The sequence below is a fragment of the Pseudorasbora parva genome, chromosome 20 (assembly GCF_024679245.1).
Source record: "Pseudorasbora parva isolate DD20220531a chromosome 20, ASM2467924v1, whole genome shotgun sequence".
In the NCBI taxonomy this organism is placed as follows: Eukaryota; Metazoa; Chordata; class Actinopteri; order Cypriniformes; family Gobionidae; genus Pseudorasbora; species Pseudorasbora parva.
Genome location: NC_090191.1, coordinates 6,714,336 through 6,736,905, shown reverse-complemented (window position 1 = coordinate 6,736,905; position 22,570 = coordinate 6,714,336). Strand labels below are relative to the sequence as shown.

Genomic DNA, 22,570 nt, shown 5'->3' with positions numbered 1-22,570 from the left:
CTAAAACACCAGCAGGAGCAAATAATTGCTAAAGTCAATAATGAACCCAGTAAGCCAAGACATGGAAATGCCTGACAACCCAGTAGAGTTCCCATTAAGAATTGAGGAATGGCTCAAAAATCCCGCCAGTCATCAACCGAAGTCGAGTGTGGTGAATTTCCCCCATCAATCTCATTGGCGTGTCCGTTTTTATTTCGGCTCCCATATTAACAGGTTAGAGCTTGCACACTGACACTCAGGTGCGTCTCGAGCCACGCCGAAAACATGTGCATGCTAGAAATAGAACCAACGCCTATTTTCACGTCACATGCAAACGTTTTGGAAGCATTTCCAGGCAAAATAGAATAGGAAAAGATGTTTAAATGTCATTTTGACACAAATATATATTAATAAATTACTGTAATACGTTCGATAAGATAAGGAAGGAAGAGGACACGGGGGTCGGCTGGACTGTTGATGCTTTCTCTTTATTTTGTCGTAGCAAAGTCAATATCACACTCAGGCGTGTGTTTTCAGTCAAACTCATAAGCAACAATAACTTCCGGTTCACGGCACTTCCGGCTTCCGGGTCAAACTCAGTCTCTCCGTGTTTCGCACCAACAGTCCGACTCTCTCTCTCCCTCGTCTGCGGTTCCACCGCTGTTTTGTACCCTCTCCGCGCCCATTACTGGAACAAGAGACAGGTGTTATTAATCTGCTTCCAACCCACTCACTTACCGCTCGTCCCGTGGCTCTCTCTCCCGCTGCAGACCTCGCTGAACCACGCCCCCCTTGCCACAATTACATTTTAATGTTTGAAAGTCTTTAGTGTAATGGCAAAAAATGTAACTGCATCGAGCCTGCATCAAGTGTGAACTGAAGACATAACAGAAGTCACAATCTCTTATACCCCCATTGTCAAAACAATCCCTCTCAGTAGTTTTCCACAGATGGTAAGGGTGCGTTCACACTTGTCATGTTTGGTTTGATTAAAACGAACCCTGGTGCGGTTGCTCGGTTAGTGCGGTTCATTTGAACATATGTGAACGCTGCCATCCGAACCCTGGTGCGCACCAAACAAGCGGACCGAGACCGCTAAAAAGATGGGTCTCGGTCCGCTTCCAAACGAACTCTGGTGCGGTTCGATTGATACTTGAACGCAACACGGACCAAAGACATGTAAACGGACCAAAAACCGGACGTAATGTCACAAGATGCGACGCATAATGCAGCTGATTTGACGACGCGGAAAGATCGGTGTATCCAAAATGAGTAACTTTAACATTAGAGGGCAAACGTGGAGCAACGAGGAAGAGCCTCATCAATATTTGGTAAGACGAGCATGTTTCGAAAATGCTAGAAAAAACACACAAAAAGCATACCTGGCTCTTCTCATCAAAGTTCCTGTGTTGCCCATTATTAGCAGGTACAGACGACAGCGGCCGTCTCTGTTCTGCACAACGGAGGAAATCCTGCTGCTGTTTTGAATGTTTTGAACATTTTATGAGCTCTTCATGAGTTCTCAGCGGGTAAAAATAATGCCACATGTACACGCATAAAATGATCGCGTTTAATCCAGCACACAGCGTTGTTTTGAACATTTCATGAGCTCTTAATGAGTTCTCTGGTAAGAAATAATGCCAAATGTGTTACACGCATAAAATGATCGCGTTTAATCCAGCACACAGCGTTGTTTTGAATGTTTTGAACATTTCATGAGCTCTTCATGAGTTCTCTGGTAAAAAATAATACCATGTACACGCATAAAATGCCCGCGCGTGTAATCCGCACACAGCATTGTTCTGAATGTTCGGTAAGCGAGCTCCTACGTCATATAAGCCGACCAATCAGGTTGTGAGCGTCTCCCTGTGCCTTTGGTTCGGTAACTTTAGGTTCGCTGTTAAAAATGCCCGTGTGAACGCTAAGCGGACCAGGACTATTATGTTTGTTTTTGTTTTTTGGTCCGGACCAAACGAACCGAACTACAAGTGTGAACGCACCCTAAGAGTGTTAAACACAGCACATGAGTGTCCTGCATGGCAAAGACACATATTAGCTTCTGTATGAATGCAAACACTCTAAATAATCAATATTCTTCATCAGTGATTATAATTTTTCCATCACAGAAAGCAATGCTGGTGATAACAGAAATCCGGACCTGAAGTGGAGTGCTGACTAGGATTGCTTCAGTCTTGGAGTTGTTTAGCTGCAGAAAGTTTTGCTTCATCCACGCCTTTATCTCATCCAGGCAAGTGATCAAAGTGGATGGTGTGAGGTCAGCAGAGGGAGATGAACTTGTCCTAAAGTAAAGTTGAGTGTCATCAGCATAGCAGTGAAAAGAAATCCCATGCCGACTGATGACAGGGCCAAGGGGGGTAGCATGTAGAGGATGAACAGGGTGGGGCCGTGCACTGAGCCTTGAGGGACACCGAAGGTGACGTTGTGTGACAGGGATGTATTCAGTATTCAGGATCATATTCAGTTCTATATGCATCATTGTGGAAGAATCCTGAACTTTGCATAGGTAAATCAGTGGTGTTTTGGAAACAATTGCATCTTAAAGGAATAACTGTAATTGGTGATTTGTATGAGAATGGAATTTTTATGTCATACTTTGAATTGGTGAAAAAATACAATATTGGGGGCCAGGAGATTTTTTGGAAATATCTACAGATGTACCAAAAACTAATTCAATACAAGTGATAACCCTGTTTATGCCTATCTGCAGTTGCCATGTGAAGCTCAGACTGCTTAGCACTATGTGCTATAATCAATGCTTAATGTAACTGCAGATACCTGTAATAATCTGAAAACTATATGGCAGAAGGATTTGGGGATAGATCTCCGTTAAAACATACAGATGTACATACTATCTAATATAGGTAAGAATATAAGGGAAGCTAGGGGGAAATGTATTAATTACAAAGTAGTACATCTATACCATTATTATACACCAGCTAGGCTTTAAGGAATGGTATAGTTAGAAATAATCTATGCTGGAAATGTAAAGAAGAGGGTACTTATTTACATATAATTTGGTAATGTTCCCTAGTTCACGCATTGTGGTGTACAATTCTGGGAGTAATGGAAGAGTGGATGGGATCTGATTTACCTGTGGAACCATATCTATGTAGCCTGACAAGCCAGACCCACATCAAGATGTTTGGTCTGGAAACTCACCATAGACAGGGCTCAATCCGAGGGGCGGGATAAACGGTTGTCTTTCAAACTCCCTCTGCACGCGATAGGATAGCGCTACACCAACCGGAGCAACGACGGTTAAAGGGAGCTCGCTGACTGATTAAACATTTGCCGTATCCGGTCGGCTAAACTCCGAACACATCTTCCCTTTTTAAGAATGACTTCAGTGCCGCTCTTTGTTCTTTTCTCAGAGGAAAGCTTAACTCCAAAGCTTCCGGAGGCGCGGGCAGAGCTGATTCGAAAGACCGCCGCCGTTCGCCAGTTTCTGTGTCACTAGAAGCACGCAAACGTAACTCGGCCGTCGTCATTATGGCCCCGCCCGCCGACTCTATACACGATGTGATTGGGCCGTCCAGATTCTGAGGAATACAGCTCAGATAGGAATTGAGAGTTGCTAGACCACACTTGCGGGCAAATTAAATTTGCTGCCGCTAGGGTGCGTCTAGATTTCTAGGCTAATATCTATGTTTTTTTGGAGATAAATCAGTGGTACCCAACATAAAAAAAAGAAAATGATTTAATCTAATTAAGATTAGTTGTATTACAGCTGCTATGATGTTTTTACGCAATTGGAAGTGCTCTAAAGCCCCAGACTTGAAAGATTGGATTGATGGGATGATTGAAATTGCCGTTACGTGCGCGGGCAGAAAACAGAGGATCCAAATGCGAGTTAGTACAAGGAATTATTACTCTCACTGATACAGATGCATAAAGCACAAAAAGGTATGTGAGCTCCGTGTAAATATGCAGTGGATAATGAGTGCCACAGGTGAAGGTGATCCAATCCCAGTAATTAGTGACCCCGCCTCCAACACAACCACACACATATAGAGTAAAGAGACAATGAATTTATGAACCGTGACAGAACCCATCCCCCTAGGAGTGCCCCCTGGAGCTCCCAGGAGGACCTACCTGTTGATTGTAATCATCAATAAGGGAGTGATTCAGTATATCCCTGGCAGGAACCCAACTTCTCTCCTCTGGGCCGTAACCTTCCCAGTCCACCAAGTATTGGAATCTGCGTCCCCCTCCGTTTAGAGTCCAGAATACGATTGACTAAATAGGTTGGCTCTCCATCCAGCGGAATAATACGAGAATGAAAAACGGGTTTTATTTTAAAAAACATGGAACAAGAGCTGAATCCTCCTGACCCACGACGTAAACGGGAGGCTTAGACCGGTGGCGATCGGCTTGGGCCTTGGTGTGTCTACCCACCTGAAGCAGAGTCTCGCGGGCTCTGCTCCATGTGTGACGACACCTCTGGACGAAGGCGTGAGCGGAGGGAACCGCAACTTCGGATTCCATACTGGGAAAGATAGGTGGCTGGTAACCTAAGCTACATTTAAAAGGAGATAGGCCCGTAGCCGACACTGGTACCGAGTTATGTGCGTACTCAACCCAAGACAGTTGCTGACTCCAGGAGGAAGGATTCTTAGAGACCAAACATCGTAACACTCTCTCAAGATCTTGGTTTGGACGCTCGGTTTGACCATTGCTCTGGGGATGAAAACCCGAAGACAGACAAACCGTTGCCCCTAATAATTTACAGAATTCAGGCAAAAATTTGGATACAAATTGGGGCCCCCTGTCGGAAACCACGTCCATCGGAAGGCCATGTAAATGAAAGACGTGATCGACGACAGCCACCGCTGGAACAAAATGAACCATTTTTGAGAACCGTACCATGACGGTTAAAACAACCGTCTTGGGTGGGAGGGTGGTGATAAAATCTAGCGCTATGTGGGACCAGGGTCTCGAAGGAACAGACAGCGGTTGGAGTAACCCATCGGGGGAGCAATTAGATGTCTTACCCATGGCACAAACCGAACATGCCAAAACAAATTCCTGAATGTCACGAGCCATACCAGGCCACCAGAATCGTTGCTTGACCAAAAATGTGGTTCTGTTAACTCCCGGGTGACAAGCTACATTGGAACCATGACCCCATCGAATCACATCGGACCTTATCCCCTCAGGCACAAATAATCGACTTGGTGGTCCGCCGGGCGGAGGCGTTACCCCTTCTAATGCCATTCTGACCTTCGATTCGACCTCCCATGTGAGTGTAGAGATGATAAGTCACTCAGGAAAAATGCACTCGGGAGTAGACGGGCGTTCGGAGTGGTCAAAAACGCGAGACAAAGCATCGGGTTTGATGTTTTTAGAACCCGGACGATACGAAAGCGAAAAATCAAAACATCCGGAAAAAAAGGCCCACTGAGCCTGCCTAGAGTTGAGTCTTTTGGCCGATCTGATGTACTCCAGATTCTTATGGTCGGTCCAAACGATAAAGGGAACCCCTGACCCCTCTAACCAATGGCGCCATTCTTCCAATGCGAGTTTGACTGCCAACAACTCTCGGTTACCAATGTCGTAGTTTCGCTCGGCTGACGTCGATGGGGGAAAAACGCGCAAGGATGCATCTTGTCGTCAGAGGAAGAGCGCCTGGAAAGCACCGCGCCTACCCCCATATCTGAAGCGTCCACCTCCACCACAAACTGACGTGATGGATCAGGGGCGACAAGAATGGGAGCCGAAACGAAGCGGCTCTTCAGTTTAGAAAATGTAGCCTCGGCTACACCGGACCACCTGAATGTCATTTTGGAGGAGGTCAACGCTGTCAGAGGTGCCGCTAGTGGGCTGAAGTTACGAATACAACGTCGGTAAAAATTGGCAAACCCCAGAAACCTCTGCAGGGCCTTATGGGAATCTGGACTTGGCCAATCTACCACAGCCTTAACTTTATCGGAATCCATGCGCATTTCCTCGGACAAGACGATATAACCTAAGAATGGGACAGACTGTGCATGAAAAACGCATTTCTCCGCCTTGAACGGCAAAAATAAACGGCATAAACGGGTTGGAAAGGGCAAGACCCTAGTCAGCAGGAGGCTAAGACTATTTTTATTTTACTTTACACACGGCACACAGTCACCACTTTAAATAAAGTGACCAAAACTAGGCTACACTACACATTCGTAAATTAACCGTTCTCTCATCACATTTAAAAGCCGCAATCAAAACACAGAACATCACACAAATATATAAAAGAACATTTTGATAAATAAACCTAAAAAAAAAATACCTGCCTAGAGAGGAAAAGAACACTTTGGGTGCGTTTATATGCACGTCCTTAAGCCGATTGTGCCTAAAGCTGGTCGCACACCGGACTGAAGCTCATACCTGAGACACGGCGCTCTCACACCAGACAGACGTCGTGAACATATACGCGCGAGCTCAATTTTGAATCGACTTCTGACAACTCAGAAGTAATCGGGTCAGGTTTATATGGTGAAATTTTTCGTTTAATCGGTTCATGAAAAGGTTTATCCCACCGCTCTCAAACCGATTACAATTTCATTCAGTTTGGGCATTTTTATTCAGATTGAGGTGTTTATATGGAGCATTTTCATTCGGATTTGACTTTTAAACCGATTACAGTGCTCCATGTAAACGCAACTATTGACAGGTAACTGTATATACACAGGTGCAGGGCCGAAGTGGACTGTAATAGCTTCACACACTATTTTGTATTATTGCATTCTGGCACCTTTGTTCTGCAATACAATGAAATAACTGAACATGTATCTTTAGGCTATACATGTGATAAGCGCTATTAGTGGAGTCCACCGCATAGACTCGACTCACATAAATCAAAAGGAGATAACGTGGAAAATCTGACGTCAAACAAAGGAGAGAATGCCGCGCATTTTGACTTAAAAAGCCGAAATCTCCGGTTTCACCATCTGCACAACAACGACGCAACTGGAGTTTCTAAAAATCTTCACCCTGGCCGGAGTTTTCAAAAAAGTCTGATTTTAGTAACCGGATACAGCGTTTGCGTGTGGACGAACAGCCAAACCGCGTAGAAAAAGCTGCAGTTTTGAAAATACCCGTGTTAGTGTGGACAGGGCCTTGGATTCCCCTTTCCAAACATGGCCAAAGTTTTCTCATAAGTTGTCAGTTTTTATGGAGTATTTCTGTGCTAAAAAAGGACTGGTGCACGCCCCACAACACACTTTGCTCAGCTTTAGGGAAGTTGTCGGCTGCACAGGTGACAGGACTTAACAAAATCTGCAATGTCACCATAGAAGTCTGTTTTTAGTTGTCAGGGCAAGACAACCCTGTTCATTTCCTAAAGAACCCAGCGTTAAGGGAACAGTGGATGGAGTTTGTTTTTCCGGAGTTGCATTAGTGTTTTTTTTTTGTTCCCTGCATTTCACCCGATGATTGTTTTATAAACAAGGCCCAGTTCGATGCTGGATTTGTGGATTGTTTAATGCTGAAAAATGAAGCGGTTGTCACGAATATTTCATTTATTAATGGATCGTGGAATCTGCACTCCCCACATGCATAAGTTTTAAAACAGACAAAGAAAAAAATTATGACAACAAAATGAAAGTAGAAACTAGTAATTTACACAAGTCGCTAAGAAAATATATACAGTTACAGTACATACCACATAGAGGCGTCCTGCTGTAGTCACATTCTGGATCATAAATGTATGGCTGAATCTGATTAATAGACATCATTTATTTAGTTAAGTTCGTCAAGTTTTTTTCCAAATTTTCTTAGGATGTCTGTGAAATTCATTCCACACAGACGACATATAAAACCAGCTATTTTTTTCAGCGCCCATGTTAATCAATGAGTGGATTCACACCAGGAGCAGAAGCATCATGTGAGCAGCATGAAGCAGGGGTTTCGGCCGCGAGCCTATTTTTGCTGCGCTGCTGCTCAGCTAAAGTGAAAGTAAGGAAAATAGGAAAGGAAAAATCTCAAAATAAAAGTACTCAAAATGAACACAAGAAGCACGATTAGTGTTTTAAAGGGTCATGAAACCCCAAAACACTTTTTTTGAGATGTAATCAGATATGTATAGGCTGCACATAATTGAAAACACTAAGGGTATTCATTAATGGTATTCATGTGTGAAAATAGTTATTTTTGCATTTTTCAGAGCGATTTCTGTCTTCTGGTTTGAAAAGCTTAGTCGGAGCAACGTCACAAATGCTGACGTCAGTGCGGACTTTTCGGCCCAAGTATGGGCTGCTGGGCACATGCTGACGTCGACCGCTCCGAGCGATTCTCGATATATATATTCATGACAAAGCTCATTCAGTCCAATCACTGCACTGTAGTATGCATACAAGATAATTTAGTTAACCTCTTAACCTGCGCCCCTATTTTTGAGAATTTTTGAAAAACGACAGACCCAACTTCAAATGTTCGTAGTTCTTAAACCGTATGGTCTATATTAATAATTCTGGTCTTATTTTAAACTAGACACTTGACACTGTGTTACCCAAGAGTCATAATAACTCAAAGTAGCATAGGAACAGAGTAAAACAAGGTAAAATATACATGAAAATAACAAACGATTTCTTTGAATGAGATTCATTTAGGGTAAAATGGATGAGACTTTTATGTTTAGGGCCTGAAAATACCATAAATATAAACCTGAATGTTTGATCAAGTTTTGATTCAAATTTGAGGATGATACTCCCAAAAATGAAGTTTCTGTAAGCTTTTATTCAAGTCTAGGCGTCCTTTCCAAAAGGCCATTTGGAGACTCCAAATGGAACCCTGGTAACCAAATGAAACTACAAGTAAACACTACATACTACATATATGTATATCAATTCAGAACTGCTCTGCCCATCAAACCACACAAGAAAAACATATTTCAGCACAACATTTTTAAATTTTTACTAAATTATCTTTATTTTGAACAATAATAGTGAAAACAGTGAAGGAAAAAAAAAAAACGTTTCACTGTATGAATAAAATTCCAAAATTGATCATTTTACAATGAACAAAAAAAAGTAAATGTTTTTTTAACATTTGAAATTATAAACAGGTTGTCATTCAAATGAATTACAATAAACTACTAATAATGAATATACAATTACTGAAAAACTAAAGCAACTTTACAGTATTTACAAAGTGTATGAAGACATGTTGATCAAGGCAGTCAGTAAGATTTGTTTTCTAAACAACTGGAAATCAAAGCCACTGAAAGACAGAAGAGAGAAAGTGTGTAAGAAAAAAATAAATCAACCAACCAAATTTTCAACAAAATCTATGCATGTGTATATGTATGTGTGAGTACTTACCTAAGTACTAAGTACTGTCTGAAGCCAGCCTATCACATTTGCTCCAACTCTGCCAACTCAGAAGACACCCACTGCAAAAATAAAAAGGGAAGAGAGAGAAATGGTGTGTAAGCAGAACAAAGAACAAAGACTTCTGTTTTGAAATATCTTCTGTTTCAACTGTAGAATTAGGTTCATCGAAGTGAATTCACTTACTATATCAGAATGAAAAATATTTTGCAACACTATGTATGCATGTGTGAGAGGACTGACTTACCTTGAACTGCCTGACGTCAGCATGTCACATTTGTCTAACTGCGCCGACTCAGAAAAGACACCCACTGGAAAAGAGGGAGGGAGGGGGAGAGAGAGAGAGAGAGAGCAAACAAGCAGAACAAAACCAAGCAAAACAAACACAAAGTCCAAATAGAATACATTTAAACTGAGGGTTTCAAGTCTATAAAATATGTGTGCATATGATGGAACACAATAACAGGGAGAAACAGAAAGAAAACTTATTGGTAAGTGTTACCAATGCCAGTGATGGCTGCTCTGCCTTCATCTCCCTTCTCGGAACTGCAAAATCCACCTAAACTTGGAAACATTTCTGGAACAGAATGCTTTGAACATGGAAATAAGAACATTAGAAACATGATTAATATTTCCCACCCTGCTTATGCCAGTCATTGTAGCAGTCCCGTTTAGGCACAAAGCACAGTGGCACGTCACACGTTGCACACATGACCGGTGTCTTCTTGTGGCAGAGCCTGCAATTTCGCCGTCCAGCAGTGCTGTCTTCTGTGATGTACTTTGGGTTGTGCACATCACCCTTTGAAGCCTGAGGAGCAGCTGTTCTTGAGTCCAAGCCTGCAAGTTCCAGAACAAGTGTTTCCCTGAATGCTTTCTGGGTCAGCGGTGTTTCGTTCCTTGCTCTGGCCAGATGCTGGTGCAAAATGAAGGCATTGACAACTGCAATATCCACAAAGTGGTAAAAGAAGGTTCGGTACCACTTCCGTGTCTTGTGGAGCACATTGTAGTATCCAATGAGGGCGTCAGACAGGTCCACTCCACCCATGAACCTGTTGTAGTCCAGTACAGCACCAGGAATAGGCACATGTACTTGAGACCACTGCCCATCATTGTCCTTCACCCTCCTTTGCACTGTGTTGCCTTCATATGCTTTGTGGAATGTGGAGGACATCAGCACTTCCCGGGTATCTTTCCATTCCACAAACAGCAGCTCATCCTCTCTGAACCATCGCATGGACCCTCGTGGAGCATTCCGTGGTAGTCTGTTGGTGATTGACTTTGGGAATCCGATCCTGTTCGAACGAATGGTGCCACATGCCCAAATCTTCTTATGGAGAAGGTCTCTGAAAAGCTTGGGACTGGTGTAAAAGTTGTCAACGTACAGCTTGTAACCAGTGCCCAACATCTTTTCATTTATAAGTGCCATGACAGACTCATAGCTCAGCCCATTCGGAGATGTCAGCGACTTACCCTCGTACACAAAGAACTCACAGGTGTAGCCACACAAGGAGTCTGCCAAGACAAACAGCTTGTAGCCCCATTTAGTTGGTTTGTTCTTCATGTACTGCTTGAGTCCAGACCTTGCCTTAGATGCCACCATCCTCTCATCTATGGAAATGTTCTGATTTGGATGAAAAAATGTTCTGCAGGCATCCCTAATGTCATCATAGAGAGGCTTGATCTTCCCCAATCGGTCATAGGCTGCTGTTCCCTTCTTCTTTTCGTTTTCTTCATCATCCTGAGGATCGCTGAGATGAAGAGCGTTTGTGATGGTAGTGAACTTCCTACACGACATGATCTCTGCAGGAAGGGGAACAGTGTAGACTCGGGACCTCCTCCAATAATCAGTCAAGGCAGAGACCTTCACGAGACCCATGTAAACAACAAGCGCCAGGTAAGACTTTAAATTTTCCACAGAGATGTTATTCCATGGCTTGCCCTGCTGATTTCTGGCCCCATAAGCATTTGTGTGCTGAACGATGGTCTGCAGCACAGACATTGAAAAGAACAGATGAAACAACTGCAGAGTGGTGTACGATGCAGTTGTCACCAACTGTGGCCCAGGTGTACGTGCTGGCCTAAACACTGGCTGTGGAGGTCCAATATCTTCATCATCCACATTGTGCCATCTTTCCTGTGAGTTGCTAAGGGACACAGAAGGCAATGACTGGCTCCCCCTCCCTCTCCCTCTCCCTTTACCTCTACCTTTACCTTTACCTCTACCTCTACCTCTACCTTTACCTCTACCACTTGGTGCTGAAGTAGATGGAGATGACGATGACTGCCGTCGTCTCTTCTGTCGCTCAGGACTGGACTCTGGATTCCATTCCTCATCGGTGTCTGTTGAAGGCCTTTTTTACAGCAGAGGAAAAAAAAAACACACAAAAGAAAAATATGATTTCAGTCAGAGAGACATACAACTACAATTCCTTCAAATTATAATTATAAATGCATGTTTACCATAAATACCTTATGCTTATAATTCTGATAATTATAAACGCTTAGTAAGAATTATACTTTTTTTCTCCACAGATCTTCACCTGACTTCTTGTAATACTTTCCTTACATCATTGTTATATTAATTCACACACACACACACACACACTAGTGTGTGTGTGTGTGTGTGTGTGTGTATATATATATATATATATATATATATATATATATATATATATATATATATATATATATATACACACGTTCATACATACACACGTCTATATATCTATCTAACGTTATATCTATATATAACGTTACACATACATACACACACACATTACATGTACATACACACACGCACACACATATATATATATATATACATATATATATATATATATATATATATATATATATATATATATATATATATATATATACACACACATGCATATATACACACATGCACTACACATATTTATGATGTCTTTATTTATAATATAACCCTATCACCTACTCATGTAGCCTCGTGTAAGTTACTGCTTGTCATCTAACGTTACACTGTCATTTTATACTAGCATGACAATGAGCTCAAATGAAATAAAAACTGCAAATGCATGATAAATATATATACAAATTCAAGACAGCGTGTTGAAACTTACCGATCTAAAACGGGATCAAGTCCTTGATCAAACATTTCCTCCTGCATCGAATCGACGCTCGACGCCGTGCTATTCCTGTCAGAGAAGCATCTCCCCGCGTCTGTCTGCTCCTCTTCATCACTGCTCCTCATTACCTCCTCCAAAACACTCTCAACACCACAAAACCTCTTCTGTAGTTGACGATGCATAGTGCAGATATTCAGGAAAAAGGCTTTGGAGAAAATCCGGTCGTTGATAACAACTCTGTGGAGCGATCCGTGTAATCGGTGCGTTCTGTGTAAACTTACAAAAGCGCGCGAATGAATGACACGATTGCACACATCACATGTATTTTGACATGTCTGTTTACAAACTGTCAATCACTGTAATCGTGTTTTGATTGGTCAACACCCCCATCCATCAAAACATTGTTGCATATGCATTGGCTGTCTTTATCCAGTCAAAAACCCAGGTACGGTGATTGACAGGTTGCTCAGCCTGTAACGCGCTACCTGGATGTTTTGGCTGATCACAAAGTCTGTGATTGAAGGAAAGAGACGAGGGATGGCCTATTGTATCAGGAAGAGTCTAAACTACGGGGGGGATATGGCTTTTGAACGTTGAAATATGGGTTAGATTCAACATTTCATAAAACATTGACACGATCGATTACTCTAATTCATAAGGCTCATGCAAACAAAGGAGGATTTTAGGATTTTTTTGTTGTTTTGGATTTAAAAGTGGGATGCATTTTGAAGAGTGGACCCTTACAAAGACATGTATGTTGTTGTTTCTTGGATTCGTCGGATCTGATCTAAACGACAAGAGATGGAAGATGAGTACCGCGTTTATTATGTTAATGTTTAAATTGATAGTGCTTCAGCATTTCATTTAACCCTTTCCTCTCTGTTGTGTTTATTGCAAAAACGAGTTCAGAACATGAATCTTGAGTGTTTTAGCTTTCAAATGATGCATAGTTTGTGATAGTTGATTGAACAGTTTGTATAAAACAAAAGTAATTATAAGTAGAGACACGCCCACTTGCGTCAGACGCCCCGCCCACGATCCGGTGCGGGTTAAGAAGTTAATATGCATGAGACAGTCACTTCTGTCAGGCTCGTCTTCCATCATTATTGTAGAGATATGGTGGGGAAGTTTTGGAAGAAGAGTGCGGAAAAGTCACAGAGGAAAGCTAGGCGTTTTGCTGATACAAAGTAACGTAAAGGGTGCCGAGCGAGCTGTAAACGGCGCCGTCTGTGGAAGCCTTTGCTACAAAGGCTCGGTAAAGTAAAATTAACTTGAGCAATCGCACGCCGAACCTGCAAGCGTTGACTATCTAATTTATGTCAGGAGTGCAAAATAACCAATCTCTAAACTGTAGGCTAATGAACAAAAGCCACGTCCTCTCCCCTTATTATTTGTGGTCACATCCATGCACTAAACCGCATGTGTTCGGGCTCTTAGTGAAACAGTGTGCATATTTGGACAAATATAGATTTAGCTGCCGAGTGACCGCGCGGATCGTCACGGCAACCCTGCGCGTGTCGCTCTGTGCTTCAGATGCGCGGTCGAGACTAGCCTCAAACCCCATCGCTTTTACCCCGATCTAGAATTACACATCTCTGTCGCATGCATAGACTGTAGGTCGCATCGCATGTTGGGTGGTTCACGTTCTCTTATCACATCGGCGCGTTGTTCATCTTGCCAAACAGCGTGCATATTTGGGCAAATACAGTTTTATCACGTTTGCAAAATATTTCATCATAGAGAATAACATTTATTTTCATTTCTCACTGAATTATGCTGGTTTGAAGAGCTGAATGATTTGCGATCTCTGCTGCACGCCACTCATAGCTCTCTCATTCGCTGTACTCATCCCTCATTTAATCTCACTGTGGTAAACAATGCCAACGTGAACCAAGAAAATGTCTCAGAACCGCTGTAACTGCTGCTATTGGTATCGCTAATCTTAATGCACCTACTGACACTCCCCTATTTATGCAAACCATTCCCTTTTTTGAAGGTGTGAAAAAACACAGCTGCAGCAGGGGGGTTTCATGACCCTTTAACAATAACTGGAGTATGTCAGAAAAGAAAACGAAGAATAAAAAATATCTGTTACCAATTTAAACTTGTTTTAATTATTTAGTTTGAGTGAAAGTATGGTTATGATTATAAAAATAAAGTAAACTATGATTACAATAGAAAATATGATAGTTTCTTTTAGTTTAGTATTTAATACTCAGACGGGTATAAATAGGCTCTAGGGTGGGAGTCGCTGCTGTGATGCTATACAAACACCTCCGGTGTGAATACTCTCGTGCGCCTGCAACTGCAGTGACAGTGTAGTTATGCTGACGTGAAGCTCATGCACTGTTCACGCTTGTAGCGTGAAACAGCCGTAAGGTTTCACTCCTATGTGAGTTCCCATATGCTTTTTAAGGTTTCCTTTTAGAGAGAATCTCTTTCCACACTGTTGGCAGTTGAATGGACTTTCTCCTGTATGAATTCTCATGTGGACTTTAAGGCTTTCTTTACTACTTAACCTCTTTCCACACTGAAGGCAGGTAAAAGGCTTCTCTCCGGTATGAACTCTCATGTGTCTTTTAAGGTTTACTCCTGGAGCGAATCTCTTTCCACACTGTTGACAGGTGCAAGGCTTCTCTCCAGTGTGAACTCTCATGTGCCTGTTAAGGTTTCCTTTTCGGTTGAAACTCATTCCACACTGTTGGCAGGTGAAAGGCTTCTCTCCAGTGTGAACTCTTATGTGTTCTTCAAAGTGTTGTTTTTTATTGAAATTCTTTCCACACTGAGCACACGTGTAGAGTTGCTCCCAAGAGTGAACTCTCATGTGGACTGTAAGGCTTCCTTTTAGAGTGAATCTCTTTCCACAATGTTGGCAGGTGTACGGCTTCTCTCCAGTGTGAACTCTCATGTGTCTATTAAGGCTTACTCCTGGAGCGAAACTCTTTCCACACTGTTGGCATTTGTAAGGCTTCTCTCCGTTGTGAATTTTCATGTGTCTGTCAAGGCTGCTTTTTGCAGTGAAACTGTTTCCACAAAGTTTGCAGATGAAATTACTTCTAGTTTTTTTCTTTTTTTTCTTTTTTTCAGTCAGTGAGCAACTAAAAGTTTTTTCTCTTGTTATAAAATCATGATTCTTATATTGAGCTTTCTCTTCCATTTCATTCAGTACGTCACTCTCCTCTTTCATTGTCATCAGGTCTAAGACGAAAAGAGACAAATGCAAATTAAAACCAGTTCACAAAGCAACAAACACAAACATTTAGACATGTAAAGCAAGCATCGAAACCAACAGAAAAGGGGACTGGATTGCCTAGGGCCCATATTTAGCATCCCAATCATACTTTAAGTAAAGTGTAGGACTAAATCTTAAGTGTCAGTCTTAGAGTAGATTCATGACACTTTGCTGTGCCCCCAACAAGATTGTGGATGATGTCATAGGCATAAGCCAATCACTGAATAGATGTCCTTATTTAAGAATATTCTCAGATAAATTCACATTGAATTGTAAAATTCCTAAGAGGAATTTACATTCAAAACACATTTGACAATAAAGAGGTTTCAAGAGAATACATTATAATATATACATTTGAAATAAAAGATAAACACGTTTTCATCCATGTCTTAATTACAATTTTTAAACTGGTGTGCTGTCAACTGACCTGCCTATATATAGCCCAGATTTGTTATATATATATATAATCAGCCACCATGGATTCCAAAAGGAAACCAAACTGGCGGGAGGAAGCAGCGATTGCTACAACTTGCTGAATTAGACGAACAGCATTGTTTAATTATTTTTTTATTATAAAGCCCAACATTAACCAATGTGGAAAAAAGAGGATGCCTGCTCTGTCAAAACGATACCGTTTGATTAAAAGTTTATCTTGATCGTTATATCTTTATGAGTACAGTCTATAGAAAAAAAAACGAACCGGATTGGTGCTTGCAACACGGAGTTATTACAGTTAATGCCCAGAGCAATACTTGACTGACTTACACAGACACAACACAGCCAGGCCAGTTGAAGAAAAATGCCATTCCGTGGTTAAAGACGGATGCAACCAACGTGGAGGTAATGTAAACTTTATTTATCCTTCCATTTGGGCACACACGGCTTTAGAAGAAATGTGCAGTAATGTAAAATAATCGTGCTTTACACACACAACGCTCTTCCCAACTGGACTGCCTTTTTTCTGGTTACCGCTGAGTCCCCACGTACGGGACTTCAGCACGAGACACAGCTAGCCGTCTAAAACAGGTGAATTTAAAGGGTCATGAAACCCCAAAACACTTTTTTTTTAGATGTAAACAGATATGTATAGGCTGCACATCATTGAAAACACTATTCATATGTGAAAATAGTTATTTTTTGCATTTTTCAGAGCGATTTCTGTCTTCCGGTTTGAAAAGCTTAGTCGGAGCAATGTCACAAATGCTGACGTCGGCGCGGCCTTTTCGGTCCATGTATGGGCTGCTGGGCACATGCTGACGTCGACCGCTCCGAGCGATTCTCGATATATATTCATGACATGAAGCTCATTCAGTCCAATCCCTGCGCTGTAGTATGCATACAAGATAATTTAGTTAATATGCATGAGACAGTCACTTCTGTCAGGCTCGTCTTCCATCATTATTGTAGAGATATGGTGGGGAAGTTTTGGAAGCAGCGTGCGGAAAAGTCACAGAGGAAAGCTAGGCGTTGTGCTGATACGAAGTAACGTAAAGGGCGCCGAGCGAGCTGTAACCGGCGCCGTCTGTGGAAGCCTTTGCTACAAAGGCTCGGTAAAGTAAAATTCACCTGAGGAATCGCACGCCGAACCTGCAAGCGTTGACTATCTATGTCAGGAGTGCTAAATAACCAATCTGTAATCTGTAGGCTAATGAACAAAAGCCACGTCCTCTCCGTTTTATTTGTCGTCACAGCCATGCACTAAACCGCATGTGTTCGGGCTCTTAGTGAAACGGCGTGCTGCATATTTGGACAAATATAGATTTAGCTGCCGAGTGATAGACAGCGCGGATCGTCACGGCAACCCAGCGCGCGTCGCTCTGCTTCAGATGCGCGGTCAAGACTAGCCTCAAACACCTTCGCTTTTACCCCGATCTAGAATTACACATCTCTGTCGCATCGCATGTTGGGTGGTTCACGCTCTCTTATCACGTCGGCCCGTTGTTCATCTTGCCAAACAGCGTGCATATTTGGACAAATATAGTTTTATCACGTTTGCAAAATATTTCGTCATGCAGAATAACATTTATTTTCATTTCTCACTGAATTATATGCTGGTTTGAACTTTGAAGAGCTGAATGATTTGCGATCTCTGCTGCATGCCACTCATAGCTCTCTCATTCGCTGTACTCATCCCTCATTTAATCTCACTGTGGTAAACAATGCCAACGTGAACCAAGAACATGTCTCAGAACCGCTGTAACTGCTGCTGTTGGTATCGCTAGTCTTAATGCACCTACTGACACTCCCCTATTTATGCAAATTTTCCCTCTTTCCACACAATACCATCCCACCTTTTCACAGTCGACCACTCCCCTTTAACAAGCTTTTTCAAATCGAAGGTGTGAAAAAACACCGCTGCAGCAGGGGGGTTTCATGACCCTTTAAACAATGGCTAAGTGGCTAAACGCATCTCGTTGTCATGTAAGGGCCCTGTTCATGTTGGACAGACATTTTAATTGCATTTTGTGTCTGTAAAAGGCACAAAGATACCTTTTACGTTTATGCCCCCAAAGCTGCCGTTTTAGCTGATGGGGGGCTCTGGGCATTAACTGTAATAACTCTGCGTTGCAAGCACCAATCCAGTTAGTTTTTTTTCTATAGACTGTACTCACAAAGATATAACGATCAAGATAAACTTAAAAACTCGCCGGAGTTGTCCTTTAACTGCTCGTCGTCAAACATTTCGAACACATTCTCCCTCTCTTGAAAGATATGCTCACGTCTCTGTCTCCTCAGTGCCCATACTGGCAACTCCTAACCACTTGAGAGACCTCTCGAGCTTAAATAACTGGAAGAGTAAGAGTGATTCTTTGAGTAAGAGTAAGAAATTTGATAATTTGCTTTTAAATTTAAGTTTGAAGTTATTTTCTCAGCACTTAAGACTAAAATAGCACTTTGAGAAGCTTGATAAATACAGGCCCAGAAGTTTATGCTGGGACATTGATATGAAGCCAGACTTTATTTCATTTCTCTCGTCACTCATTAAGTGCGTTGAGCGCGTGCTCTAGCGCTGTGTGATCTCTATTTCTCTCTTCTGGATTGCAAATAGCAAAAATATATCACTGAGGGGACCGAATATCAAATATATCATTCATTTCTGAAGAGGTAGAGATTTTAGTAAGGATCAAATGACTTAGTTTAGCTTTGAAAATGAAAGCAGAGGTTAAATTGGGCAGCTCCGCTTCCTCAGGTCCACAACAGACAGAGGAGCTCAGCTCTGTTTCTTTCAGCACCAAATAGCGCTATCCTATCGCGTGCAGATGGAGTTTGAAGGACAAAAATGGACGTCACTGTTGAGGCCCACCTAATAGTGTTCATTTGTTTTTACGCTTTGTGAATTGATTAAAACAATTCAATTGTTTGATTGTGAATTGATTGGTGGGCTCTGTGTTGAACGTTTTAATGAAGGGCTGTAGAATGCCCCAAACAATCACAAAAATAACACCAGAAATTTGCTAGGTTGATATTTACAAAATGAAGTTTATTTATTTTATTTTTTTAAACACATCCGGTGTGGAATTAAATTGCCCCTCTCCACGCAATTAAAGCCTTAAACTCAAAGGCTGTGATTTTAACATAATAAATATATGCCCAGCGTGTCAGTGAAGAGCGGCTCTGTGATCAGGATTAAACGATTAAACCATCTTAAAGACTGTGAGTTTGAGTCGCTTATAACGTGACTTTGAAAAAACAACACGAATCAAAACAAATCAAACATCTTCACAAACTAGTGAAGCATTAATTAACCCGTTCAACAAAATATGTTTAATAACATGTTAACTCATTCATATTGTCAGTCGTATGTTTGTGAGCTGATGTGGCTTCTCATCACAGAATGAGGCAGACGTTGAAATATTTTATAGTATTCTATACAATGATGAAGTCTGTCAGCACTGCATTATGATATACTTTATTATCATGAAAATACCCGAGACGGCTTGAAGAACTCAAATACACCATACCGATGCAGTCACACGTTTATTGTCTTCATGTTTATTCAGTCAAAGTGTTTCTAACTTCTTTTTTTCGGTCTACAGTGTTAACTTCACATTAGGTATTACCTGAAAACTATTACTTTTCTGAGGCAAATGTGGACTTTCGACTCAAGGGTGTCCTCTGGCGTCCAGTATGAATGGAATTATTATGAAAAAAAATAATACGTCTCCATAATTAAATTTATATTTTTTCTTCACTGTAAGATGACTTTTAGTTATAGACAGTCTGCATATTAACAGATAACCCGACTGTTTTTACATTTTAAATTGCAATTTAAACCAGAAAAATTGCAGTTACGCCCGTTTCACACATACTCCGTCTGCAGTGCGTGTGCGTTGCGTATTTTTTTCCGTACCCATGTTAACGGATGACAGCTTTCACACTGCACACGGATGCGGTCCGTCAGTCCGTTCCAGGAGCGTTGCGTCTGCAGCAGTGCACGGATCGTTTTCGTACCGAGTCTATTTTTTGCTGCGCTGCGTTGCGTTGCGTTGCTGTATTAAAGTGATAGAACATTGTTCGCATTAAAATAAACATGTACTGACGCGAAAATCTAGTAATTTCAACACGGATGCATATCATTTAAAATATACTCTTGTTTCAAAGTCAACACATGGCTTTTTTTTCTCAAGTAAAGCAACAAAACGACACCTTACCTGGCATTTAGGTAAAAAATGTGCCATAATGGAGAGCACTCGTACTTTCTTGGAGGTGAAATGCAAAGTTATTTTTGACCTGCAGGATTTCTTTTCAAAGGGTTTAAAAACGAAAGAAAAGACGAGGGTCGGCTGTTTTTGAATAGACTAGCCTATTCTAAGTTTCTAATTTAAAATGTTTATGATTTTAGGCTATAACCTATGTTTAAATGTTTTGCCTTTTGTGTGAGCTAAATCTAAAGTATATTTATATATAAATATGAATTAATGAATTGAAAAAATGTTGTTTAAATGTAGGCTTGTAGCCTACGCAAACCTGTCTACTCAGAAAGATTAAACAAAGAGAATTGCAATTCTGATGAGCCATGATCAGTAACAACACTTGGATTTTAAATAAAAAATCATTAATAAATGCTGTGTTTGTGGTATGTAAAAGCGAATCAGTTGCGGCCTGCAAACGCAGCATATGTGAAAGGACTACAGGGTGTGGGGCTCCTGCAACGCACACGCAACGCAGCACGCACCGCACACGCACTGCAGACGGAGTATGTGTGAAACGGGCGTTAGATATTTTCTAAAAATCAGCCTTACTAAACCCTACCTTACTCAATATTATAATACTGGAAAAGAGCACCTTTGATGTAAAAACAAATTAAGTCATTTTATGGTGCGATTTTGAATGATAACCATTAACCTTAAGTGCTCCACCTCTTTACAAAAGCCAATCAACCACTGAATGAAACCAACCTGTTTGTTCCTCAATTTCTTCATGTTTCACTCTCAATGTTTCTTCAATCTTCAGGTCTTCACTCTCCTCTTTAATAAACGCCATTTTTACTTCTCCAGGGTCCTCTTTAATAAACCCCATCTTTATGTCTTCAGTCTCCTCTTTAATAAACTCCATCTTTATGTCTTCAGTCTCCACTTTAATATACTCCATCTTTATTATAGTGCGTCACGTGGATCTCAGTCACTTCATCCAAAGTTTTCTGTGTTTTTCCTGTTTAAGATGTGAATAATTAACAGAAAGAAAAAATAAATCCACATTAAAACTCTGAGAGTCTTAATCAGCTCTAGTTCAGTCACTGGTGAGAGAGAGAGTTAATGGACTTAAATCCCCTGATTAATATAAAACTCTACATATTAATATAATATTACAAATTATACAGACCCTTAATATTTTAGTCAGTTTAATTATTTAATGAGTTGTAGAGATAGAAATGGCAAATGGGAATAGAGCGCCTTGAATCAGTGAACCATTTGTTTTGAATCAATCGGTTCAATTGACTCTGAGAGTCTAAAGCTCCGGTTCTATCGTCACTCGTCAGAAATTCATGTTTGAACTGGTCCATAATAAAGAGCGAAATGAGATGCTCCTTTTGTTATGAATTCATTGTGTTACTTTACCCACACAACGCGGATAAATGTTAGATAAAGCAATGCACTGTTAATTTTAATAAAGCATCATTCATGCTGCTTCGCTTTGAAGACTTTAAATGCTTAAAACACAAACCTTTCTTCAGCCGAATCACAACAGATGCAGGAGCGTGGCGCGACCTTATGATGTCACACCAAAATAAAAGTCCTGTTCACTGCTGTGTCATATGGGAAGACCGGCTTCGTGAAGCACTGAAACAGATAAAGCAAATGTGCCGAAGCTTCGAAACAACACCCGTGACGCCATCTAGTGGTCACTTGCATGTATTGATCTGAAATAACCTTGGTTTTGTAACCTGTAGCCTCCTCGTTGTGAAACACGTTTGTCATGAAAAATTAAGATTCATAAAATAATACAGCCAGAGTGTCACAGTTGTTAGGCTACATAACATTTTTATTTAAAAATATAAATTGCCCTGCTGTTGAAGGACTTGGCGACTTCTTTTTTTACATATAACTTTTCCAGCCTTTGAAAAAAATCCTCTCACGAGGGACACTTGTTAATTGCTGGCATGCCACAATTTTTTATTTTATTTTTTGCAAATGAGGGAAAATGAATGCTTTCTCTTTTCAATAAATGAATGTATCATGCGTTCTAGGCAAAATCTAACTGCCTATTACAATACAATACACAATACATACATCTCAGTTTTTTTGGTGATTCCAAATGGAAATGCTCCAACAGCACAGATGTACAGCAATAAACAACAATGTGGAGCCTCCATTTTTATCTATTAATTATTATTATTTATCTTATCTATATGTCACATATGAATCTATATAGCCTAATTCTATATCTCTAATTTATGCTGTACTGACATTATCTAACTTAGCCTA

The 22,570-nt window shown here is 41.1% G+C and overlaps 2 protein-coding genes across 2 annotated transcripts; both read right to left on the bottom strand.

The window, feature by feature from the left end:
- Positions 1-8,964: 8,964 nt before the first annotated feature.
- On the bottom strand, positions 8,965-12,716 carry LOC137049232 (piggyBac transposable element-derived protein 4). The gene is made up of 4 exons (XM_067427715.1): positions 12,407-12,716; positions 9,553-11,656; positions 9,297-9,367; positions 8,965-9,195 (listed from the first exon to the last, which is right to left on the bottom strand). Exons 1-2 carry the CDS (start codon positions 12,592-12,594, stop codon positions 9,931-9,933), a joined length of 1,914 nt encoding a protein of 637 aa, XP_067283816.1. The 5' UTR covers positions 12,595-12,716; the 3' UTR covers positions 8,965-9,195; positions 9,297-9,367; positions 9,553-9,930.
- An 829-nt stretch (positions 12,717-13,545) lies between these two features.
- On the bottom strand, positions 13,546-21,858 carry LOC137049322 (gastrula zinc finger protein XlCGF57.1-like). Its single transcript, XM_067427839.1, has 3 exons — positions 21,810-21,858; positions 21,044-21,296; positions 13,546-15,610 (listed from the first exon to the last, which is right to left on the bottom strand). Exons 2-3 carry the CDS (start codon positions 21,234-21,236, stop codon positions 14,763-14,765), a joined length of 1,041 nt encoding a protein of 346 aa, XP_067283940.1. The 5' UTR covers positions 21,237-21,296; positions 21,810-21,858; the 3' UTR covers positions 13,546-14,762.
- Between the last annotated feature and the right edge of the window lie 712 nt (positions 21,859-22,570).